Genomic DNA, 25,746 nt, shown 5'->3' with positions numbered 1-25,746 from the left:
CCTGTAAACAATAAGGGGTAAGTCTGGATATGGCCTAAATTTTTTTAGAAAAGGCTGCATTTACAGGATATTCGTATTATAATTTTTAGATAGGACTTGAGTTTGATATTTTTGGGTTGTAAATATAACCTTTGTCCCAAAAATGGTCCTATACGAAAATATATTTGCGAGGTCCTGTTTTTGGCCACCAATTTAACTACCTGCCAATGCAACTGGACAAGACTATAAATCTATGCTCAAACCCCTCCCAGCGTGACCAAAGCGGTGGTCTGCTCTTCAACCTCTTATCAGACTATTTTCGTTATTGCGGCCAAATACCCGTCTGGCTTCCAAATTAAATATCAAAAAAGCTTAGCTAAAACATGGTGAGATCCTATGTCCTTAATATTGAATTAGTGCTGATGAAGATAAAGGCAAACGTTATTTAAGACTTAACGTTCAAGCTCCTTGCTGCAACTTTATTAACATACGAAAACCATCAAGGCCAAACTTCAAGTATTGAGCGAAACCCCGAGCAGATTTCTAGTCGTCCGTCGAGCGAAGCTCTCTGGGCGAACTTAGAGAGGCTGTATAACCGGAGTTTTATACAGGTGGTAGAGCTAAAAGGAGAGCTTAAAAAGATGGAAACCGCGTTTAAACAGACGGAAATCGCGTTTGCTGATGCTTTGGAGATATTGGACAAGCAGAGTAAGATAGTAGAAGTATACGAGATTAGAGACCGCTTTGTGCGCCTTTTAATTAAAGCAAGTGTTTGGAAGTATTGCAAAAACTGCGCAAAGGGGTGGCTGGAGGCTCGCAAATAATCATCGGAGATACGAAGATGCAACAGTTTGAGCATTTTCGACAACATACATCGAAATTTATTTTTTGCCCCATACAGTATTAATAGTGATTGGCTTAAGCATTGTATACCCATTTGTACTTGGTCAAGCGACTTTTAGGACAACGGGGCGCGTTAGTGGGTGCGTTTTACATGGTCGTTACGTTATACGCTAAATATGAACATTCTGTTCGCCTTTTTACTAATTATTTAGCAAAGCATGGTATGATGGATATTTTACGAAAGGTGCCGTCCCAAAATCCTGGATGTAGCCCAGCTGCCGAAAACACGAGTTTTATTACCCATTAAACCGACGCAATCGCTTTACAAACCGATCAGCCAAATTTTATAGCATATTAGAAGCAGTATGAAGGAAGGAGAGAAAGAGGAGATTGATGTTGATATTGAAATCCCGTCAACGATTCTTAGAGGCGTGTTGGACAATAGTCCCAAGGGAAAGGCGGAGGATGCTATCGATTGTCGCAGCTGTAAACCCATGTTTCGACCAGTAGCAGGCACCGCGACTGGAAGATTTGAAAAAGTGCGGAGTAGATGATATAGGCTATAAAAAGGTGGGGAAAGCAAATAATGTCCGTGTTCTTCTGCAAGTCAAGAATTAAAAATGAGTTATTTGGGGGTTGCACGTTGTGGGCCCCCTTAAAGAGGGGGTTGCAACATTACGATTTTTGACAAAATCGTTTTTTCGACGCTTAGACTAGACCACCCCTGCTTCGCGGAGGCGGACCGAGCGCTCTATGTACCTTTTAGCCACATGGCTGTTCGACCAATCAAACTGGCCAAAAAGATCGCGCTTTTGGACCAGAGTGGTCTTTGGGTGGACCCACAGGTACAAACCAAAACCACAATTGAACCACGCCCAATTAATGGAGCTTTGGGCTTTAGGGATGAGCCTTAAGATTAAGGAAATCGTGAGCCACGGTCGCTAATTAAAAACCCTGTTAAAAAATACCGTACCGCAATTAAATCCAATTTCAAACCTTGCATAAAATATTATATAAGCCCGAATACCTTTGTAAAGACTAAAAAACTTTTTTTAATTTCTAAGCTAATCTGAATTAAATTTGTGTTACGACCTGAGGTTTGGGCCGGCACCAGAGAGACCAGGTGGGGCTATACCCCCTCGTTAAAGGAAATACCGACCGGCAGGACTAGGATTACCGAAGCAGCAAGTCACGTGACCCCCACGTGACGCCAAGAGGAAGCGATCACTATGGATCAGTAGGTGATCAAGCATATCTAAATAAAAGGGATTATTGGAATCGCGAAATAATCATAACGATCACATCTGGTACACAGTTTATATAAGACACGCTTATTACAATGTGGATAAATTCGATTTTAGGATTGCTTAGCAGCAATCAAACTCTAGTTGAACTCAATATTAACTTAACACCGATCATAACTTCACCCCCGTCATTTGAGAATACCCAGTTACCCAGTCAGACGTTCAGTTGCTTTAACCCACTGTATTTTACCATAGGAACAGGTTACCCCGATAACTTGATCGTAACAATTTGATAGGTATTTTAAATATATAGTTTGGAGCAAATCTATCTTCCGCTTTCAATTTATACATTTAGTCTTTAAAATGTGGAGATGGCCTAAGGCTATTTGAGTGTACGTGACAGGAAGAAGGAAGGTCCAGCTTTGGCTTTAATTAAACATCTGTTAAAGTCCCTCGATGTAGCTGTGAGTGTTCCATTTGGCTGTTTAACCGAAGATCCACCGTAACAATGCGAGTGGGTTAGCAGACTACTTATCCCGATTTGCAGAGGAACGTTTCCTGTCGACGTAGGCAGCCTTTGTCAGTAATAAAGTGGGCATTGCATCATCCATGGCGGTATCACGTGTTGTGCCCCCAAATGGGATGCAGGCGGCGCTAAATGGGCGATGCAGAATTTGCAACGAGGTGCACAAAACGCGGTACAACGTTGTTCCGAAACGTTACCGCCCTTCCGCTGTTTCCAAACGCGCTCCACCCAGTAGTGTTATGGCCAGCCATTACGGCCATTCGAGCAGCGTGACCTACCTTCTCGACGACCTTCGTCTACCTAGGATGGGTTCCTAGCTTTTGTTGACGATCGTACTTCGATTTTTGGAAAAGGGTATCCAAACAGACTTTGTAAGCACAAATTCTTAGCCATGGCTTTGCCAAACATACGCGTTAGGCAGTCCTCGCTGTGCGATTGGACCAACCGTTGCCTGCCTGCATGATTACAGCCTTACCAACCCCTTACGATAAGGTATTATCAATTTGGCGGAAAATAATATCAGCGTTTACGTGGGTTATTTTATTTTGCTAATGATGATACTGCGCAAATCTTGGGAATTTCGAGGATTTTTCCGTTGTTTGAAACACTTTTCCCGTTATTGGAGTAATAAACCCGATAAGTAAAGCGCAAGCGACAATCGATCGATCCGACCCGACATCCATAACACCCGAAGCCAGTTTTTCGGTAGCCGATGCGTTTCAGAACCCGTCACCTTTCCCCGACTGAACCTTGAGCCCTGATCCAAGGGTAATCTTTACAGTTTTGTCTGTCCTTACGACGCCAGGAAGTACGAGTTTAACAGCGCTTTCCATTGTGCCGTTTTCACAAATAATGCCACCATCCAAGCGGTACCGCGAAGAAAATGCCTCCGAAAGCGAGCCTACAATTGTACCGGAAAACTTCACAGTTGGTTGGATCTGTGTTCTGCCCATCGAGCTGGCAGCCGCGGCCGAGATGATGGACGAGGAGTTTGCCGACCTACCCTGCAACCCGACCGACTTTAATATCTACTTTTTCGGCCGCATCGGAAACCATAACGTCGTGGCTGCTTACCTGCCAGCCGGTCAGATGGGTACGAACCAAGTAGTTGTTATTGCCAGCCATATGAACGCCAGCTTCCCCTCGTTGCGATTCGGCGTTTTGGTCGGCATCGGTGGTGGAGTCCCGAACCTCGATGCGGATATTGATATTCGGCTCGGCGACGTCGTAATCAGCCAGGCTGCAGATTATTATGGTGGAGTGGTTTAATACGATTTTGGAAAAACTGGAGCTAACGGCCGTGTCGCTCGTACCGGCAGCCTTAACGCGCCGCCGAGGATTCTTTTCAACGCCTTGGCTAAGCTTCGTGCCAATGACTTCCGGGACAGGACGCAAGTCGTTGGGCATCTATCGAAGCTTTTTAGCCAGCCAAAGTTCGCATCCCCAGGTCCTGAAAATGATATGTTTTATGAAGCATTATTACAGCATAAGGCCGGAGCTACGTGTGTGAAATGCCGGCCGGAGGATATGGTTGATAGGGAAACGCGTACAACGACAGATCCACGGTTATTTTTTGGCACGATTGCATCTGGTAACCAGGTGATGAAGGATGGATTAACGCGCGATAGATACAGCCGGGAATTAGGTGGTGTATTATGTTTTGAGATGGAAGCGGCCGGCCTTATGAACAGCTTTCCATGTATTGTCGTCCGTGGGATTTGCGATTATGCGGATGCGCACAAGAACAAGCGTTGGCAACCGTATGCAGCAGCAATTGCGGCAGCATGCGCAAAAGAGCTTTTTTCTGTCATACCTCGAGAAAAGGTCCTCGAGGAGAAGCTTGTTCGACAATTAATCCCTAGTGAGTAAATTCTTTTAGGCAACTTGGGAAACGGAACATTGCGTACTGTGGTTGTAGCACTTTGTAAATTATCAATAGTGGTGTAAGAATATTACGTTAACCAGTATTTGTGCTATTAGTCGCCGAGGAACAATTACACGTTTCCATACATTAACGGGATATTGCTGTTTAGCAATTCGCAGAGCTTTAGCTGCAGAAGTTCGTAGTAGTTTGCTTAACCGTAAACCTTTATTGACGACTATTAGCGAGATTATTAAAGATCGCCCCGTGGACCTTCCTATTATTTTTTAAGCACGTTACGACAGCACCGATATTCAAGAAAGCCCGAGATGTGAAAGTCAAACTCGGTTTCGTGTTCGAGAAACCATATATAACTGGGCAGACGAATGTGCTGAGCCTTTATTTTGGCTAGCTGGCCCTGCAGGGACCGGAAAATCGACCATCGCACGCACTGTGGCTGACACGTTCTTCAACGAGAAACGACTTGTTGCTGGCTACTTCTTCAAAAAAGGAGAACGGGGCCGCAATGACACGACGCGTCTGTTTTCCACACTCGCTGCGCAGTTTGCCGAAATAATTCCTCATTTCAAAAGCTGTTTTCAGAAATCCGTTGGCGGTTTTGACAGAGACGCGGTGGAAAAGAAGGGCTTTGCCATCCAGTTCGAGAAGCTGTTGTGGCTCCCTTTGGGTGATTTACCTCGAATTGACGCGAACCACGGATCTTGGATAATTATTATCGATGCTTTGGACGAATGCGAGTAACCCGAACACCTCCCGCTGGTTCTTAGCCTATTATCCAAGCTTCGCAATATCCTCACAGTACGATTGCGTATTTTATGCACAAGCAGGTCCGCCCCGAAAATCGCAAATGCGTTCAGGCTTCTTGCTTAAAAGAAGGCTGTTTACAGTTTAGAGCTATACCGAGTATTTTCTGAAAATATTAAGAATGATATACAGATTTTTTTGAAGATTAAATTCGCACAAATTAAAAGAGACTGCAACGTGGATTAAAATCCGTGGCCTACTGTTAACGATTTGGATCGCATGGTTTAACTGGCCACAACCCCCGAACCCCTTTTCATCTATGCTGCAACTCTTTGCCGGTTCGTCTATAATGACNAAAAGTGCGGAGTAGATGATATAGGCTATAAAAAGGTGGGGAAAGCAAATAATGTCCGTGTTCTTCTGCAAGTCAAGAATTAAAAATGAGTTATTTGGGGGTTGCACGTTGTGGGCCCCCTTAAAGAGGGGGTTGCAACATTACGATTTTTGACAAAATCGTTTTTTCGACGCTTAGACTAGACCACCCCTGCTTCGCGGAGGCGGACCGAGCGCTCTATGTACCTTTTAGCCACATGGCTGTTCGACCAATCAAACTGGCCAAAAAGATCGCGCTTTTGGACCAGAGTGGTCTTTGGGTGGACCCACAGGTACAAACCAAAACCACAATTGAACCACGCCCAATTAATGGAGCTTTGGGCTTTAGGGATGAGCCTTAAGATTAAGGAAATCGTGAGCCACGGTCGCTAATTAAAAACCCTGTTAAAAAATACCGTACCGCAATTAAATCCAATTTCAAACCTTGCATAAAATATTATATAAGCCCGAATACCTTTGTAAAGACTAAAAAACTTTTTTTAATTTCTAAGCTAATCTGAATTAAATTTGTGTTACGACCTGAGGTTTGGGCCGGCACCAGAGAGACCAGGTGGGGCTATACCCCCTCGTTAAAGGAAATACCGACCGGCAGGACTAGGATTACCGAAGCAGCAAGTCACGTGACCCCCACGTGACGCCAAGAGGAAGCGATCACTATGGATCAGTAGGTGATCAAGCATATCTAAATAAAAGGGATTATTGGAATCGCGAAATAATCATAACGATCACATCTGGTACACAGTTTATATAAGACACGCTTATTACAATGTGGATAAATTCGATTTTAGGATTGCTTAGCAGCAATCAAACTCTAGTTGAACTCAATATTAACTTAACACCGATCATAACTTCACCCCCGTCATTTGAGAATACCCAGTTACCCAGTCAGACGTTCAGTTGCTTTAACCCACTGTATTTTACCATAGGAACAGGTTACCCCGATAACTTGATCGTAACAATTTGATAGGTATTTTAAATATATAGTTTGGAGCAAATCTATCTTCCGCTTTCAATTTATACATTTAGTCTTTAAAATGTGGAGATGGCCTAAGGCTATTTGAGTGTACGTGACAGGAAGAAGGAAGGTCCAGCTTTGGCTTTAATTAAACATCTGTTAAAGTCCCTCGATGTAGCTGTGAGTGTTCCATTTGGCTGTTTAACCGAAGATCCACCGTAACAATGCGAGTGGGTTAGCAGACTACTTATCCCGATTTGCAGAGGAACGTTTCCTGTCGACGTAGGCAGCCTTTGTCAGTAATAAAGTGGGCATTGCATCATCCATGGCGGTATCACGTGTTGTGCCCCCAAATGGGATGCAGGCGGCGCTAAATGGGCGATGCAGAATTTGCAACGAGGTGCACAAAACGCGGTACAACGTTGTTCCGAAACGTTACCGCCCTTCCGCTGTTTCCAAACGCGCTCCACCCAGTAGTGTTATGGCCAGCCATTACGGCCATTCGAGCAGCGTGACCTACCTTCTCGACGACCTTCGTCTACCTAGGATGGGTTCCTAGCTTTTGTTGACGATCGTACTTCGATTTTTGGAAAAGGGTATCCAAACAGACTTTGTAAGCACAAATTCTTAGCCATGGCTTTGCCAAACATACGCGTTAGGCAGTCCTCGCTGTGCGATTGGACCAACCGTTGCCTGCCTGCATGATTACAGCCTTACCAACCCCTTACGATAAGGTATTATCAATTTGGCGGAAAATAATATCAGCGTTTACGTGGGTTATTTTATTTTGCTAATGATGATACTGCGCAAATCTTGGGAATTTCGAGGATTTTTCCGTTGTTTGAAACACTTTTCCCGTTATTGGAGTAATAAACCCGATAAGTAAAGCGCAAGCGACAATCGATCGATCCGACCCGACATCCATAACACCCGAAGCCAGTTTTTCGGTAGCCGATGCGTTTCAGAACCCGTCACCTTTCCCCGACTGAACCTTGAGCCCTGATCCAAGGGTAATCTTTACAGTTTTGTCTGTCCTTACGACGCCAGGAAGTACGAGTTTAACAGCGCTTTCCATTGTGCCGTTTTCACAAATAATGCCACCATCCAAGCGGTACCGCGAAGAAAATGCCTCCGAAAGCGAGCCTACAATTGTACCGGAAAACTTCACAGTTGGTTGGATCTGTGTTCTGCCCATCGAGCTGGCAGCCGCGGCCGAGATGATGGACGAGGAGTTTGCCGACCTACCCTGCAACCCGACCGACTTTAATATCTACTTTTTCGGCCGCATCGGAAACCATAACGTCGTGGCTGCTTACCTGCCAGCCGGTCAGATGGGTACGAACCAAGTAGTTGTTATTGCCAGCCATATGAACGCCAGCTTCCCCTCGTTGCGATTCGGCGTTTTGGTCGGCATCGGTGGTGGAGTCCCGAACCTCGATGCGGATATTGATATTCGGCTCGGCGACGTCGTAATCAGCCAGGCTGCAGATTATTATGGTGGAGTGGTTTAATACGATTTTGGAAAAACTGGAGCTAACGGCCGTGTCGCTCGTACCGGCAGCCTTAACGCGCCGCCGAGGATTCTTTTCAACGCCTTGGCTAAGCTTCGTGCCAATGACTTCCGGGACAGGACGCAAGTCGTTGGGCATCTATCGAAGCTTTTTAGCCAGCCAAAGTTCGCATCCCCAGGTCCTGAAAATGATATGTTTTATGAAGCATTATTACAGCATAAGGCCGGAGCTACGTGTGTGAAATGCCGGCCGGAGGATATGGTTGATAGGGAAACGCGTACAACGACAGATCCACGGTTATTTTTTGGCACGATTGCATCTGGTAACCAGGTGATGAAGGATGGATTAACGCGCGATAGATACAGCCGGGAATTAGGTGGTGTATTATGTTTTGAGATGGAAGCGGCCGGCCTTATGAACAGCTTTCCATGTATTGTCGTCCGTGGGATTTGCGATTATGCGGATGCGCACAAGAACAAGCGTTGGCAACCGTATGCAGCAGCAATTGCGGCAGCATGCGCAAAAGAGCTTTTTTCTGTCATACCTCGAGAAAAGGTCCTCGAGGAGAAGCTTGTTCGACAATTAATCCCTAGTGAGTAAATTCTTTTAGGCAACTTGGGAAACGGAACATTGCGTACTGTGGTTGTAGCACTTTGTAAATTATCAATAGTGGTGTAAGAATATTACGTTAACCAGTATTTGTGCTATTAGTCGCCGAGGAACAATTACACGTTTCCATACATTAACGGGATATTGCTGTTTAGCAATTCGCAGAGCTTTAGCTGCAGAAGTTCGTAGTAGTTTGCTTAACCGTAAACCTTTATTGACGACTATTAGCGAGATTATTAAAGATCGCCCCGTGGACCTTCCTATTATTTTTTAAGCACGTTACGACAGCACCGATATTCAAGAAAGCCCGAGATGTGAAAGTCAAACTCGGTTTCGTGTTCGAGAAACCATATATAACTGGGCAGACGAATGTGCTGAGCCTTTATTTTGGCTAGCTGGCCCTGCAGGGACCGGAAAATCGACCATCGCACGCACTGTGGCTGACACGTTCTTCAACGAGAAACGACTTGTTGCTGGCTACTTCTTCAAAAAAGGAGAACGGGGCCGCAATGACACGACGCGTCTGTTTTCCACACTCGCTGCGCAGTTTGCCGAAATAATTCCTCATTTCAAAAGCTGTTTTCAGAAATCCGTTGGCGGTTTTGACAGAGACGCGGTGGAAAAGAAGGGCTTTGCCATCCAGTTCGAGAAGCTGTTGTGGCTCCCTTTGGGTGATTTACCTCGAATTGACGCGAACCACGGATCTTGGATAATTATTATCGATGCTTTGGACGAATGCGAGTAACCCGAACACCTCCCGCTGGTTCTTAGCCTATTATCCAAGCTTCGCAATATCCTCACAGTACGATTGCGTATTTTATGCACAAGCAGGTCCGCCCCGAAAATCGCAAATGCGTTCAGGCTTCTTGCTTAAAAGAAGGCTGTTTACAGTTTAGAGCTATACCGAGTATTTTCTGAAAATATTAAGAATGATATACAGATTTTTTTGAAGATTAAATTCGCACAAATTAAAAGAGACTGCAACGTGGATTAAAATCCGTGGCCTACTGTTAACGATTTGGATCGCATGGTTTAACTGGCCACAACCCCCGAACCCCTTTTCATCTATGCTGCAACTCTTTGCCGGTTCGTCTATAATGAAAAGCGACCATGCAACCCGAAAAAGCAACTGAAATCGTGGCTAAAGCAATGCGAAAACGGCAAATCTCAACTGCATCAAATCTACGATCCTGTTCTTAATTAGGTGTTCCTCGGCAACGAAGAAGCAGAATCTGGCCAGCAGCTGCAGTTCCTAGGGGCTATTGTTCTTCTCGCGACTCCTTTGCCTGCCACATTTCTTACTGTGCTTCTCGGCTTGGATGTGGATGATGTGAATTGGTGGCTTCCAAAGTTGCATGCAGTGCTAGAGATCCCTCCCGAGCCTTACCGTCCTATTCGACTGTTACATAAATCGTTTAGCGACTTTCTCCTCAGTTCCAAGGATAGCGGGATAAGCAAGCATTATATAGACGTTGCAGAAACACACGGTAAGCTCGCGGCACGATGTATCAAACGTATAAAGGCGGGGTTCAAACGGGATATCTGCGATATTCGAAAACCAGACGGGCTCAGAGATAAGATCGACAAGCAAATGATGGATACACATATCCCCGCTAATTTCCAATATGCCTGCGTCTACTGGATTTACCATTTACAGCAAAGTGAAGGGCCTGTAGGAGATGACGTTTACGTGTTTCTTTGCAATTATCTTTTTAATTGGTTAAAAGTTTTGGCAATTTTGGGTAAAGTTTCGGATGGTGCCGCTGCGATGAAGCAGCTTTTTGCTATGCGCCAGGTTAGTGAGGTTGTCTCTTCTACTACGCTTGAGCTAACCCTTTCCATATCAGGCTCCAAACGCACCTGGGGAACTGAGCGAGTTTATAAAGGATGCAAGCAAGGTTATTGCAGCTTTTGGATCTATAATCGAATAGACACCTTTTCAAATCTATGAGGCGTTAATATTGTTTTCCCCTATTATAAGCAAAGTGCGGCAAAGGTTTTGGGACCAAGGATTGCGGGATCTCCGTATTTAAGGGATAAAGCCGGATTGGGATGCGTATCGCCAAACATTCGAGGGCCACGACGACCCGGTAAACGCAGTGGCCTTTTCGCCGGACGGCCAAATGGTAGCGTCGGCGTCAGGGGATAAAACGGTGCGGCTTTGGGACGCGGTAACGGGGGCGCATCGCCAAACACTTGAGGGCCACGATAATAGGGTTACCGCAGTGGCCTTTTCGCCGGACGGCCAGGTGGTAGCGTCGGCGTCAACCGACAAAACGGTGCGGCTCTGGGACGCGGTAACGGGGGCGCATCGCCAAACACTTAAGGGCCACGATATTACGGTTAACGCAGTGGCCTTTTCGCCGGACGGCCAGGTGGTAGCGTCGGCGTTAACCGACAAAACGGTGCGGCTTTGGGACGCGGTAACGGGGGCGCATCTTTAAACACTCCCGTTGGGTATCGTTAAAACTTTCGCTTTCCACTCGTTATCCAGTACGCTACTGCTTACCGATTTTGGAGCTGTGGACCTGTTTACGAACTTTTTGTCAAATGGACCGCTACCGCCACCCGATGAAATACCCTTATTTCCAATTTTTTGTAACATTGGCCTAAATCCCGAAAGGATTTGGGTTATGTTAGGGGATGCAAAAATCCTTTGGCTCCCTATCGAGTACCGACCAACGTGCTTTGCAGTTTGAGGTTCGACAATATTTTTAGGTTGTCGATCGGGTCGCGTAACTTAAATCGTAGCTATTATAAAGTGATGTGGTGGAATTTTATTATCTGATTTACTATATTTTTATATGGCGTGCCAGCGGAAATATTTAAAAACGTGAATTTTTCGATATTTAACGTTTGCTGTAAATTTAATTTTAAATGTTACCACTTTTTTGGATTATTTTAGGTGCCCGATTAGTCAGCTAAGTCCGATTAAATACGTGGTTGGTAATTCCGGTTCGTTCACGATTAAATTTAGTGTACAACGTAATAGCCATGGAAAATAACCCCATTGGCGCGCCCCATTGTCCTTTAAATCGCTTAATTAGCACAATTAAGTATACAGTGCTGGATGCAACCGTTATTAATACCGTATGGGGCAAGAATTGAAACACGATGTATGTTGTCGAGAGGAAGATGGTTATGCTCCAAACTGTAATATATTTAACACCTTGTTAAAAGTATAAATAAGAATATTAAAAGCAAATACAGAATTAATATAGCTGTCAAATTGGTGAAATATATAAAATTTTTAGCCCAGATTAAAAGAATATTGTATTTTGGCCATTAAATATTAAAAAGCCTAAATTTCCATATAGATTGTTTGAAAATTAAATAATTTATTCAAAAAGATAAAATAATAAACTAATAAAAAATGGTGTTAAATTTCCAAAAAAAAAAAAAAAAAAGTTTAGCTCACGATTTCGTCAAAAATCATAATATATTAACCCCCTCTTTGAGGGGCCCACAACGTACAGCCCCAAGTATTTGCATCACAGTGGAAGGCGAAACGGGCTTCGCCAAGTTCCGTAGTTAACATTTTTAGTAGTGGTGGCGTGGACCCGTAACTCATATGGCTTGGTAGACCCCGCTCGTACCTGATAAGTACCCACGGACAATCACGAATAGACCCAGGCTCGGGAAACGCCAAAGTAGGCCAGTTTCGTATTAGGTTTTGCGGTTAAAAGCAGATAATTTAGCGGGATTATTTGCAAAGGGAGGGAAAAAACAATTTTATTTAAACCTTTTTTCAAGCCGTGAAATGTGTTGGAAAATGGATGAATGTTGGAGGATGTTTTGGTGGCAGTTTTTATTGGATACCTGTGGCAAATCACAAGGTGGCGAATTTTAAACTAATTAACAGCTAAGCGGCTTCTGGGTGTGACGGATAACGCCGACATAGCTAGCATATTACGGCATAAAAGCGCAGTAAAATTTATAAATTTACCTGGTATCCTTGAAACCTTTGATGGGTCCAGTGAATTAAAGAAAGTAGTATTCCTAATTACAGCTTCCCCAACAATTATTAAAAACCCGTTTTTATTTTATTTTAGGAAAAACCCGTTTAGTGTCATTCGACAGATTCGACAGAAGATTATTCGCCCTGAGCCGGAGCCCAAAGCTACCACTGATCCTGCCGTTGTTAAATGGCTCGGTCGGTATTTGGGAGGTAGGTACAGGAAGTTTTGTCCATTGGAAGTGATCCAGCTGTCACTGCAGCCAATACCTTTAACTTTATGGCACTGTGAATTAGTTTAAAGCGTAGCTACAGTAGGACCCGGATGTTTAGTAAGTAATATAGCACCAAAATCCGTTTGGAGGTATAAAGCTGTAGCATTAAATGATAAAGTTTTAGTATAACCCTTGAGCGTTGCAGTGCAGGCGCCTGTTGCCGGATCCCAAAGCTTGACGGTGCCGTCGTGGGAGGCCGACGCCAATTCGTGGCCGTCGGCCGAAAATGTTATTAAATTAACCGATTTGCTATGCCCTTCGAGCGTTTGTAGACACGTATCCACTTTTAATCCACCCGTGGCCCCTGTAGCAGCCAAGCCGGAAACTCGCTGCTATATATCTTATATTTTTCGGACGCCGCTTTCTTCCGGCGCGAATACGATAGTTAAATAATAAATTTAAAAAGGCGATGTTTCGATCGTCGAGCAATAATCCAGAAAAAAACGCCGCATATTAAAAAGTAGCAACGATATTATACCGCTATTTTCCGGCTTTAAACAAAATCAGCATATTCCGACATTAATAAAAAAAGAGCAAAGCACGTATATTAAACAAATTTAGCAGTTCGTCTACCATATTAATACTCTCCCGGATCCGCCCTATAATGCCCAATATTTCGAGCCAGTAAAGCAAATGTTTCGACAAAAACCGGTGGACAATATCGTCGTTTCGAATCCCCAATTTACTCCCGTTCCAATAATATACCCAATAACGACAGGCATATTTAACGTCCGGTGGCAGGGCGGTATTAATAATTTGTTCACTGATTTCGGATCTGGATATTCCAGGCCTACGTAGATTGCAGACGTCTTTTTTAAGGTTATCGCCAATTGACAATAGTTTAAAGCAGCGCCCCGCCAGCTGTTTGTGGGTTTTTTGAGCGTCGATCCAAAAGAGGTTCCCATCGCGATTCTCGTTGTCGACGAGGAAATCGCGAAAAAACAGGTGGAGCAATTTGACGGGGGCGAGGGGATTATCCGAAATGTTGAAAATAAAGTGCAGCCTGCGTAGTTTCGAGTTGACGTCGAGCTTTGTTCGGTCGAGAACGTATGCCAATAATGCGGAAGGGAGAGGGTTGGCAAAAAGTACGATGGTTCCGACAATATCGCGGAACCATTCAATTATTTCGGCTTGTTTTTTTTTCGTGCGTTTTACCAACCCTAAATTCGTACGTTTTAGAAAAAGCTGGTTTAGGATTAGGAGATATGTCGCGTAAAGCCGAGACCGCTGGCCTTTTCCTTTATATTCAATAATTTTATTTAACTGCTCCCAAGGATTGCCAAATTCGCTATTAGCAATGAAACGGCAAGCCGTCGATGCGAAAATGAACAACGGTACAGCCATATCGACAAAATCTTTAAAACTCGCGAGTGGGGGCCAATCGGGCGGTAACCCTGATCCCGGTACAGTTTTGTTAAAATTTAGCCGAATGCGGTCCAATTTAAAACGTAGAAATGTAAAAATGTCCTTTATTATATCGGACTTAGGAATTTCGTGGAGAGCCAAGTTTTTATATTTGTCGGCAATATTTTTAAAACCAAGGCGGATAGGCATCTTGGGTCTGCTGGTAACGAAGAACCGGAGATGGTAAGACTTAGTTTTTTCAGCTTTGGGAAAAAGACGAATAAGAGTAGTTACATTTTTTTTTCGATTACGTTCGTTAAGGGCATCCACCACCACAAAGAGCGGCTGGGAATTGGCGCCGTTACATTTGTTCAACGGCTTTAAGAAGAGCTTTTCGAACTGTTTTTTCATAGTTTTGTCGGCGATGTTTGGATTGCTTTCGACTGCGCTGTGGATATGGGATGCCAAGTCCGGCAGCTAATGGTGACGGACAAGTTGGTCGACTATGGTGGTAAAAAACCTGGCGGCTTTACCGCGGTCGCCTTCGCCCTTTTTGAAAAAAAAGCTGGCTATGGGCATTTTGGTTTCGGATACCTTTTTGGCTACCGTCCGAGAGATGGTCGATTTGCCAGTTCCGGCCATGCCGCGCAACCAGAAGATGTGTTTCCCGTCGGGGTTTTGGATCCGTTTGTTAATGTCGTCGAGAAGGTCCACGCGGGTGTCTGGGTGGCAGGCGGGGTCGTGTTCGTTCGCGTGGTCATCGAACGTAGCGCCTTTTGCGGTTGGCAATTTCGTGAAGGCGATATCGCGGTTAATTTTTTCGATTTTGGGTACTGTTCGTTCGACGTTTTGTGCAATTAAAAGCCAAAATTTTCACGTGTTTAATGCTAATATGTTAATGAAATTTTCTATATTAATTATTGGTAAGGCTGAAGGCTGGAACCGATTGGATATGCCCGTCTTTGGGGGTATAACATTAACGTTTATTAATCACCTCGACTAGCTGCTTTTCCGCCTTTATAGCCTTGGGTGGAATACTGCTCAAAAAATCGTATGTATACGTTGCAGCAGCCATAGCGGCAAACCTTTGCCAGTTTTTATTGATATGAGTGTCGGCATAGTCGCAAATGCCTCGGATTATCAAATATGGGAAACGGTTTAAAATGCCGGTTGCCTTTATTTTAAAGCATTGTATATTTGCTTCCTCCGCGTATTTGTTTCGATAGAGAGCGTCCTCGATTTTTCGGTTTCCCGAAGCGATAACTCCGTAGTGAACTTGAATAAGATCATCTTCGTTGCGCTCAGTCCTTTCCAAAATCGATTGCGGAGGACAAGTAATGCTGCACAAACTGATGTTTTTGCCTGTTGGATGTTCGCAGTCCGGCTCGTAAAGCACATCGGCCTTCGGGCGGGAATACTTGCTTTTCATGCGAAAGTTCTCGTTTAGGTTCGCGGCGATGCGTTTCTCGAAATCGTGACCGCGCCTGGTATGCTTGGTCTGGAGGCGGGCGATTGCACCAAGGATTTTTGTTGGCGGTCCATTCAAGTGGCCGTACTCCTTAAAGTCGGCGTTCTGTTTGGAGACCCCAAAGTCGCAGTGTCGAACACCGCCTTGCCTATTTCCGGGAACGCCTACAATAACGTCGCCAAGCCGGATGTTATTGTGTGCGGTTGGAGCTCCACCGGCAATCCCGACCATTACAACGAAACGCAGGTTCGGGAAGCTACGGGCCATGTCGCCGATTGCGCTCGCCGCGGGATTAGTACCTATGCGGCCTTTGGGCAGAGATGCCATTACGATATTATGAGTGCCGATTGAGCCGAACAGGTATATATTTTTGTCACTGTCAACTGTGTCGACGTTGTCGTGTTCCTCGTCGAAGAATGTCGCGGAAGCGCTAAACTCGGTTTTTATAGCGATTATCCAGCCGATAGTGTATTTGGCGCATTTTAGCGAGGTATGGACAGACGATTTAGGTTTGTTAAAATGTATATTTTGGCGGTAGTGGGAAGCTATATAACCACGATGAAAGAGGAGAATAAAGATTGAGGGGCAATAGGCGCGAAACAAAATCGCGCGCCCGAAGGATTTTAGCCGCTGCCAAAATACCCAACAAACCAAGTGCCCCTCAGAAGTGTATCGGCAATTTCGCCTTTTAATGTTGCCCCATGATTGAGACAATTTAACATCGTTCCTGCGGCTTTTTTGTGTTTATAGACCTTTTCTACGCATAGGGATTTAGGGTCGCGATAAGCGAGTAGTACGAATTACTGTAGTGATCCCTGTGTATTTTCAACGTATAAAAGGAAGCTGTTTGCAATTTGTTCCAACACAAAAGAAAGGGGGTTTGTGGATCCATGGAAGCCTTAAAAGTTAGGCACCCGGATCGCCCGAGGATTTATCTGATTGGGGATCCCAACCCAAGTGCGATAATTATTGTTGCTCCAACATTTTGCGTTCTCCTTTGTCGGCCGACCATGTCCTAATTCACTATAACCAGCATTACCAAAGAAAAATTCTGTTGATTGAGGTGTAATGTAGTCGTTGTTGCAAGTTTGTGATAATATGGGAGGTACGGAAAAAGAGTTGATGGGCGCAAGCTCCAGGGCTGATGAAGCTGCTGCCTGACAGAATTTGGACCTCAGTTCTCTGTCCCCACAAGGCTGGCTGCTGCTCTGGTAAAAAGCCGGCGTATGGTACTTTTTCCCTTGGTTGTTACAAGCTTTGGTTGGCCATGATTGGTTTTGGTTACATACAAATTTGCCGTCGGAAAGAGCAGGTGAGGATATTAGCGACGCGGTGTTTGTTGGGGTATTTATTAGCGACGAAGCTGGTTAATAAAGTTAGTAGCGCACAAATATTAAGGTGTTTGCGTTTTTTAACGAACCATTTCCAGCAGCAAAATCGGAAAAGCAGTCGCCCCCGTTATTCTCATTGCCGTTTTAAGGCACAGTATAGGGAGACTCAAGCAAACATTTTTGCGGCGACGCTGGCGATGTGTTGCAGTGCAAGATAGAGGGCTCGGAGGTTTGGAAACAAAGGACGTTAAAATGATGCTCTCGTTGAAAGGTTTCTAACGAGGTCGCTGACTGGAGTTTTTTTGCAAGTTGAGCCGAGATTTTTGGGGTGTTTTGGTAAAGACGCTCGACTTGTTCCCGAATTTGATTAATAGAAGAAGACGGATATTTTTTGGTCCAGGCAAGTAGCCTGTCCTCAATATTCGCCACGCACAATTCGTCCGGCGTTAGGTATTTTTTTTTGCTAGATAGGATTTTGGAAATGGTGCTATAGACAAGTTTTTCGTCAGCATTTTGATAAAATAGCATGTAAATAATAGGAGTAGTTTAAGTTTAAACTGTGTTAAGGTGCTCGATGGCAAGTAAAACTTTTGCGAATATTTACTTTCGGTCCTTATTGAAATGAGCTCTTATTTTGGTTTGATTTAACCCTTTATTTTTGCGATGAAAAGAGTAAATGTTTCGCCTCAATTCGTCTGATATCCTGGTTCGCGGTCGCGGTTTTTTGCACGTATTACGTTTTTTAACTGGCCTCGTTGCAGTTGGCGTGGTTGCGGTTGGCGCGATTTGGTTGTTCGGATTGGATGGGGAAGCGGGGTTTTTTGCAACCCGACGCTAGAATAAACCGGTATTAAGCGGATAAAGCTGCGGATGTCTTACACGAACGCGATGTTGGTGGTTCCGCGATTGCACGCCCAGAAGTGTGTCGGGGTTTGGGTTGCAATGCCGCCGCATTGACGTGGTTTGATTGTATGGTACGTCTGCGTAGCAATCGCTGCTATTGGGGCTGTCGAAGCCTGCGTGGCCTACACTAGTGTTAATGTTTATGGTTTGGTATTAGGATGGTGATAAGATGTTTGCCAATCAAATCCGTGCCCGTAGGAAAGGGGTATTGTGTCAGTTGAGTGCCGGTATAAAACCGAGTGTTGGCACAATTTAGAGTGAATTTAAATAATATTGACATCAAGTTGTAAAGCTTTGAGCCAAAAAAAAAAAAAAAAGATTTGATTCAAGTTTACCCAAACTGAGTTTTGGATTGTTTTTTTTACAGTTTACCATGGTGATCCGATGGGCAAAGGGAGTATGATATAGGCAACAAATTTCCTGCTCAAGGGCCGCGAAAATGGCCTTTGGAGGTACGTTTTCCCAACGATGTATACAGTCGCAGTACAGCTTTTTAGGGCATTGCGTCCCTGGAATCGGCGTTATTGGCGTTGTTGGTGCTGGTAATGGTTTTCGGAGAGGATACGACCCCACCCAGTGGATTTTTCATTTCCAGGCGGTGTTCCCCTATTGGGTTTTTAAGGGGATAGGGGATTCAGTTATACTATATAAAAGCGGGACCAGTAACAGGAGCCGGGGTAGGACGAGAAATAGCGATTAAGGGAGAAATGGAGAGGAAGTGAGGAATAGTTCGACAAGAATTGGTCGATGTGGGTTTGTGGGACGATCTGCAACCCGAAAATGGTTTTGCCGAGTTAAGCCCTTACAGATAACCAGGGCTGCATTATAAATCCTGTATGTTTAAAGTGCGCACTGTATCCCGTAGTTTCCCCATGACAAAGTGCTGAATTATGAGCACAGGCATTTCGGCGATCCGTGTTACGGCGACGTAAATAAGCATTAATTTAGAAATGTTCCACAGATAGCCAGGCCGTAAATGCATTTCGTAAGGCAGATTTAAGGATTTGACGATTTGATTTCTAATGCTATAGGACATGGTTTCCAGGATTTTACCGTCAGTTGCATGTTGGAACGTCGCAACGCAACCTCTCCAACCAATATTTTAGGTATATGGACTATATGGTGCCAAGTTTGACACATGCATGCGACCGAAATAACGAGGAAAAATGCTGGTAATGTGATATAAACGAAATTATGTCGCAAGCAACATTAGGCAATAAGGTGTCGTGCGTGCTGGATTCGCAGCTTTGGACCTTTTTTTGTTATTGTGATAAGGTTGAATTATCGCAATATCGATGATGGTGATTTTGGTAATTTGAACCAGAGCCTCGGGATTGTGATGAACTTGGTGATATACAGTAACAAAAAATCGAACGGTTATGCCGCGAAAATTGCCGTAATTGGCAGGAAGAAGAAATGTTAGTAATATGATTCGAAAGAGTGGGATTTTGGCGCCATTGGTATTCGTCGAGATGCTATTCCGTCGTAAGGAAAACCAAGGATCGAGCGTTGTAAAGTTGGTTATAAGAACCGAAGTCTTGGGTCCAGCAAAAAGAAGACCGATCCTGGTGTTTGCCATTTTTCGAATACGTAGTTAGTTGGATGTTTGAAAATACCTGACATTTACAGGATTGTTAGCCAAAGAATAGTGGGGCCAAAACGCTAAGTTTGGACCTCTTACCAGGCACGAAAGGATAAGATGTGGGATTTATGTGCTTTAAAGGTCGGCTATTCGCTCCACACCACGCCAGGCCGGCCAACGATATTATTGCTCGGTTCTGCGCCGCGGGTGTGGCTGATTTGAAAGCTAACGGGTTCGCCCGTACATTAGTTGTGAAAGTTGGTGGATTGAGGGTCGCACAAATTTCTCGGGATGGCTGGAATGGCAACGGTTGGCGTTGTTTGGCGACTTAAACAGAATAATACATCGTCGTTCCTTCATAATTTTATTGTTTTATAAGGTGGGATTATTCGTAAGTACCTGTTTTGGCGCTTTTCAGTTTTTTGGTCGGTTTGTAATTGTTCCAAAGGAACCTGTTAGGTGTAATCGGAATTTACCAAGCCACATGAGTTACGCCTTTATACCACCATTACTAAAAATGTTAATTACGAAATTTGGCGAAGCCCATTTTACCTTTTATTTGTAGGCCACCATGTCGGTTTTTGTTCTATTTCCGAACCAGAAAATGGGAATTAAGATACCAGCCATGGCTGTACACCAGAGCTAATTTTAGGCTTTTGCAGATTTATTTGACTTTAATCAGGATTGAAGGAAGTTTTGAAGTCGAAAAGTTGACCCACGAGTAAATATCCCGCAGCGCCCCAAAAGTAGCACCCCTATACAAAAAGTTACGTATGTCCTGAAATTGGACCATTCACTAAGCCCCATTTCTGGGCGTGAACTTAAGGCATATCCCTTGGTTAAAATGGTTTTTGAGCTTGCGATTACGATTCGCACAACAGTAATTAAATACTTTTTTTTACCAACCTGATCTTAATCGACGGTAATAGGGACCGACGGCAGCGAGATATAATGACGAGTTGTACGAATGTAGGATTTGCAGCAGGATTTAATGACGAGCGCAGACCATTTCACCGGGAAGAAAGGCTTTTGCAAGATGCAGAAGCTGCGACGGATAAATTACAGGCTAAGGATCTAGTACGTGCTTGGATTTAATATTGCTGTAACCCGGCAGTCCAGATCCGAAGCTAATGATTGACCTGTTCGTTGCTAGAAAGTAAAAACAAAAGTGCGTATTGCCAAATTTGGGCTGCGAGGAGTTGGGTTCAGTTGCAGTTTGATTATTATAGCCATGATATCCACAATTTTCACAATTTTCAATGCGACCAAGACGTTGCCGAGGCAGAACGGATTATTTGCCTGGTTTGCTATAATAAACCCGTGGCCACAAATATTGATACTTTTTGTTTCCTGTGTTTCTGTCCTGGTTTGCGTTTGGACTTTCTGGTCTTACTGCCGTGGAGGGCACCAAAAAGCGGAAAAGACTGGGATATACCATAATATTCTAGCTTTCGGAGGATTTGGTCTGGGTATGGCTTTTTGGGTCACCAGCGCTGTTTCCTTTCAGCATCAGCGAAACAGCAGTAATAACCAGGATTTGTGGGGATGGTCCTGTGTACAAAACGGTCGCTCGGAGCTGTTTAAAGAAAGTGTCGATTATGCACTGTTTTGCAGATTGCAGGTAACTGTGCACAGAATCCCTTTTTAAAGGTGCATTTGTCTAACTTATTCCTCACTATAATCCCAGGACTGGACTGTTATTTGCATCATTATCGAGATTGTTGTTGATGCTCTGACCATTGGCTTGTATTTAATCGTTGTCTACCGCTTTTATTTTTTACGCAGATTTCAAAAGTCGATGGATCGGCGAGATAAAGTTAGAATGGAATTTTATTTTATTCAGATTATTGGAAATTTACCACAATCCAATTATTTACAGCATTTTTTACATTAGCCCAACCACAATAACGACAGATTTTTGGAAGGTGAACATGGGCAGGGAAGCCCGGTCACCACATATTTACAGCCGGTCCCTATTCCATCGGCTTACGCAAACAGGGTCGGCTAGCAATATCCACAAAGGGGTTTTTTGGGATTGACCATGAACTGTTAAGGTACTAAATGAGTATTGCAGATCTTTGCAAAGTATTTGTGGCTGTCGCCGTAGCTGGGCAATTTTGAATTTAGGATAGTTTTTGTTTTTCAGATATAGGAATTTCGACGACATAAAATTTGCATCGGCCCTCATTAATGTGCCCAATACGACTTCGTCCGACTGCCTTATCCATTGAGGGAGTGGGCCTGGGAAGCAGCCGGTGACAGCTAACAATAGGATTTGTAGCCTGCTCCTGATGATCTAGCGTATCAAAACAGCCTTTGGTTGCTTGTTTTTCTGTGCTAAAGGACAGGGTGATAATGTTAAATGCGTTTTCCGCGGGAGCTCCTTGGCTACCATACCGAAACAAAGAGCATGTGTTCCCTTCCATAACTTCGTCTGGATTTCGTTGAAACTTTCCTGCTTTTCGCACGCAGTCAGTAGCCAATTTGTATGATTATGCAAATACATTCGTTATGCAGGCTCCTTTATGATGGCGTTGATATGTTTTGACCTTTATAGTGCATGGGATTTTAATTCGGCGACCGCGGTGATGTCCGGTCAATATGTGTATCTTTGTGTTCCTGGGGTAAGTCGCACATCGTTTTCACAGCTGCATCCCTTTTACGTAGCTTGGTGGTATCGGGAAAGCGAATTCGACTACGCCGTTTTCATCATTAAAAAATACACCGGTTTTACGAAGCTATTTGTCGAGTGCAATTTAAAAAACCGGGGAATAAATGGATATTTGACAATTTTAATAAAAGGGTTATACGGGAAGGAGTTTAAATTCGATTTATATAATATAATGTTTTTTTTTGTTATTGGTATTGGAATCGCTGGCCAGTTATTATATGTGTCGCAGTTGCTGCGAGATTATCGTTTTTGCAAAATAAAAATAAAAAGGATCGCATTTTTTTGGCAGGTCCGTTTAAAAGGTAAATTTTCGAATCCGATATAAAGATTTATTACCGTTAATGGAGTTAAAATTTATTTGGTTTATATCGCCGACCGGATGTAAAAGTTATTAAATTAAAATAAAAACCGGGTGGGTAATTATAACCGAACGGAAATTTTGGCAATTGGTTAATTAAATATTTTTAGGTTTTGGAAATTTATATTTATATTTTATTTAATTACGTGTTATAATATATTTAAACAGGGGATTTTATTAGTTTGGGAAAACGTATTGGTATAATATATGGCGTTTTAAACGTTACGGATATTTTTAATTTTAAAATTAGCTAACGGAAAAGGCGGATTACCATTTGTCGTAAATTTTCGATTAAAAATTTTACCGGTAACGACGTTGATAAAAATACAATTTGCGTGGACGAGAAAATAGGTATTGCTGTAAAAAAATATATGGCATTTACCGGAAATAATAACATTTTTTTTAAAAAATTGGATTTTCAATCCAAAATATACAGCGAAGGATTTTTGGTATGGGTTAAACGCCTTTCGACCGGTTTATTTACAATTATATACCGCGTTTTACGGAGCAAAATCGCTTAATAATTGGCTGTTTAAATTAATATTGTCGATATTACCGAATATTAACGGCGACAAATTAAACAGTATTTAGGATTATTACGGCCGTTAATTGTGTTTTTAACAAATTAATATATCGATAATATAATGTTTACATTGGTTTTCTGGTTTTCCCCCCTTTTTGGATGTTCGAAAAATAATAATTATAAAAAGCATTTATATATGGATTTCGGTAAAGCCGTTTCGGGGTGTTCTAAAATGCGATGAGGCAAAAATATAATATAAAATATTAAAGCGCCATTTTACGATTTTAAATTTGTTCGCCGTTTACGTTTTCCATTAAAAAGGCTTTGGCCCTTTTTTAAACGTGTATAAAATTTTGTAAATTAATAAAATCGAGCAAATACCTTTTTTTAACTGGTAACCTAAAACGGTTATTTTTTTAGGTAAAAATTAAAAATTAGGGAGGTAATAGGCATTGTTATAATATATATAAAACTCCGCGATTTATATATATAATTTATGCAAATTAATCGGTGGATATTTGTCCTTTTCGTAGATTAATTATAATTTAATTTCGTAAATTTATCCGGAAAATATGTGCGTTATTACTGCTAATTAAAATATTTGCGTTTCCATTATTATTTATTTGTAAATAATAGATATTGCCGATTAAATTAATATTATAAACCATTCGCGTGTTATTCCATTTAAATAACGATTTTAATTTCGAATAAAGCCTTAACCCATTCCGCCCGCGTTAATTATGGTTATTATATCGTTTTTAAAAACCTCGAATTATTTACCATTAATGGCGTTATAACCTAAAAACTTTCTTAATACGGTATTTCGGTTTAAAAAACCGGAATTTCCTCACCGTTTATTCGAATATAAAAGGTAAAATATTTCCAAAAAATTAAAAAATACTCCTAATGGACCTTTTTTTGTTTATAAAAGCCGTCCGTTTTCCAAAAACGTGCGTAATAATTCCAAACGTACCGAATTATTTTATATTTACCGGCCTTATTAAATAAAATATATATTATGCGAAAATTAATTTTATATTGGCGGTTACCCCGTGGGCTCCGCCGTTTTTTATCGATAAATCGTACAATATTGCGTTTTTGGTCGTTTTCGATATAAAGGTCTTTCGAAAAGCGAATTTTTTGGCGGTAGATAAAATTATTGCCGCGGAAACGTTCGATTTTTACGGGTATTTTTCGAATATTAAATAATTATATTAATTGGTTTTTCGACGGTAAATTGGAAGGCGTTATATTTGGTCGGTAAATTAAAAATAAAAAGGTGGGTGGCATTTTATTTGCAATATTTGGCGAGCAGGACGCCAATGGGTTCTCCAATATTTTAAAGTTATAAAGCCATTATTTAATATATTATAATTTAATATTAATAGCGTATATTTCGTTCCAATTTGTTAACGTAAATTAAAATTTCCAAAAATACGGATCCGAATCCAAATTAACCAGATTAAAATCGGTAAAAGGAACGGATAAGGAATCGCCGGGGAGGTGGGTAATCGGTTTAACAGATAAAAACCGTGATTAATAATTTTATATAAAAAACGAAGGTAAGCCATCGTAAAAGTTTGAAAGATTTATGGTGAAATTTCCAAAATTGTCGGTAGTTAATTTAGTATTTGTGTTAAAAAATACCAAACCAAAAGGCGTGTTTTTAAAGGATTAAAACATGATATTTAACGATCGAGTATAAAAAAAAACGCAACGGCTATTCGTGGCAAAGGGTTTTTAAACTTTGCGGCCGTACGAGAAAAATAAAATAAGCAAATTTTAAAGGGTAAAAAGGAAAAAAAAAGCATGTTTTTGGGAAGGAGGGTAGAGGATTTTTTAATATAAATAATAAATAATTTCGGCGTTTGGGTCAATTTTATTATTAAATAACACTCCGAAATCCACGTTAAAAATAATATTTCCTATTAAATTTAATAAATATTTGCTTATTACCCTAATAAACAAATTTATTATTACCGTAATGGGGCAACGCGATACGGGTGGGTTTTTATATATAATTATTCCATAAAACGTAATATTCCGATTTTATTAAACTGGATAACGAACGTTTTGGGAGTATACGGTATTTACACGCCGCAGCATTTACAGCCTGCTGGTTTAAAATATTAATATAGCTTTTCGTTATTTATTACCCTTTTATAATATAAAATTTAATTACGTTTTGCGTGGGAGTAATATTTATTTTTTTAGCCACCACACCGAATAGGGTATTTGTATTTTTTTCCACTTTTTAAATACGATAGACAGGCTAAAATTTACGTTAATATAAATAAAATTATTATATATATGGACCAGTTTGCCCTTCCGTTTTAAAAGGACGTTATTATATTTTAACCGTAATAATATATAATATATTAATTCGGTGTTCACCGTAATATTCACCTCTGCCCATTGCGCCCAATTTAAAGGGATATGGTAAAACCTTTTGCAAATTAAAAATGCCGTAAAATCTGCTTTACCATATTTTTCGTTTTTTTCAAAATATTTTCGTTAAAAATAATAATAAATTAATAAATTATACCGACCTTTTCCAATAAATAAACCCCGTTAACGGATTATTAAATTAATTTATAAAAAAAGGTTGATTGTTTCGGCGTTTCCGACGATAAGGTTTACAGAAGTTTAA

At 42.2% G+C, this 25,746-nt stretch overlaps 6 protein-coding genes across 6 annotated transcripts; 4 read left to right on the top strand and 2 right to left on the bottom strand.

Moving 5' to 3' along the window:
• Positions 1–620: 620 nt before the first annotated feature.
• PgNI_02694 (uncharacterized protein) lies at positions 621–803 on the top strand (the record flags this gene model as incomplete). The annotated part of the gene is made up of 1 exon (XM_031122754.1): positions 621–803. One exon carries the CDS (start codon positions 621–623, stop codon positions 801–803), a length of 183 nt encoding a protein of 60 aa, XP_030985722.1.
• A 2,685-nt stretch (positions 804–3,488) lies between these two features.
• Positions 3,489–5,215, top strand: PgNI_02693 (uncharacterized protein; the record flags this gene model as incomplete). The annotated part of the gene is made up of 3 exons (XM_031122753.1): positions 3,489–3,847; positions 3,884–4,453; positions 4,746–5,215. The coding sequence occupies exons 1-3, from the start codon at positions 3,568–3,570 to the stop codon at positions 5,213–5,215; spliced, it is 1,320 nt and encodes a 439-aa protein (XP_030985728.1). The 5' UTR covers positions 3,489–3,567.
• Positions 5,216–7,783: 2,568 nt separating this feature from the next.
• Positions 7,784–9,431, top strand: PgNI_02692 (uncharacterized protein; the record flags this gene model as incomplete). Its single annotated transcript, XM_031122752.1, has 3 exons — positions 7,784–8,063; positions 8,100–8,669; positions 8,962–9,431. The coding sequence occupies 3 exons, from the start codon at positions 7,784–7,786 to the stop codon at positions 9,429–9,431; spliced, it is 1,320 nt and encodes a 439-aa protein (XP_030985727.1).
• A 3,298-nt stretch (positions 9,432–12,729) lies between these two features.
• Positions 12,730–17,196, bottom strand: PgNI_02690 (uncharacterized protein; the record flags this gene model as incomplete). Its single annotated transcript, XM_031122751.1, is given in 7 exon segments — positions 12,730–12,927; positions 12,955–13,245; positions 13,490–14,737; positions 14,753–15,093; positions 15,242–16,163; positions 16,838–17,091; positions 17,145–17,196. 7 exon segments carry the CDS (start codon positions 17,194–17,196, stop codon positions 12,730–12,732), a joined length of 3,306 nt encoding a protein of 1,101 aa, XP_030985726.1.
• Positions 17,197–17,203: 7 nt separating this feature from the next.
• PgNI_02689 (uncharacterized protein) lies at positions 17,204–18,084 on the bottom strand (the record flags this gene model as incomplete). The annotated part of the gene is made up of 2 exons (XM_031122750.1): positions 17,204–17,546; positions 17,939–18,084. Coding segments are annotated over 2 exons (489 nt in total), but the record flags the coding sequence as incomplete, so codon positions are not given.
• Positions 18,085–20,495: 2,411 nt separating this feature from the next.
• PgNI_02688 (uncharacterized protein) lies at positions 20,496–22,540 on the top strand (the record flags this gene model as incomplete). The annotated part of the gene is made up of 5 exons (XM_031122749.1): positions 20,496–20,621; positions 20,698–21,165; positions 21,232–21,360; positions 21,439–21,513; positions 22,193–22,540. The coding sequence occupies 5 exons, from the start codon at positions 20,496–20,498 to the stop codon at positions 22,538–22,540; spliced, it is 1,146 nt and encodes a 381-aa protein (XP_030984472.1).
• Positions 22,541–25,746: the final 3,206 nt, after the last annotated feature.

The sequence above is a fragment of the Pyricularia grisea genome, assembly GCF_004355905.1.
Source record: "Pyricularia grisea strain NI907 chromosome Unknown Pyricularia_grisea_NI907_Scaffold_2, whole genome shotgun sequence".
Classification (NCBI taxonomy): Eukaryota; Fungi; Ascomycota; class Sordariomycetes; order Magnaporthales; family Pyriculariaceae; genus Pyricularia; species Pyricularia grisea.
The sequence above is the reverse complement of the archived record's forward strand: the minus strand, read 5'-3'. Positions and strand labels throughout refer to the sequence as shown.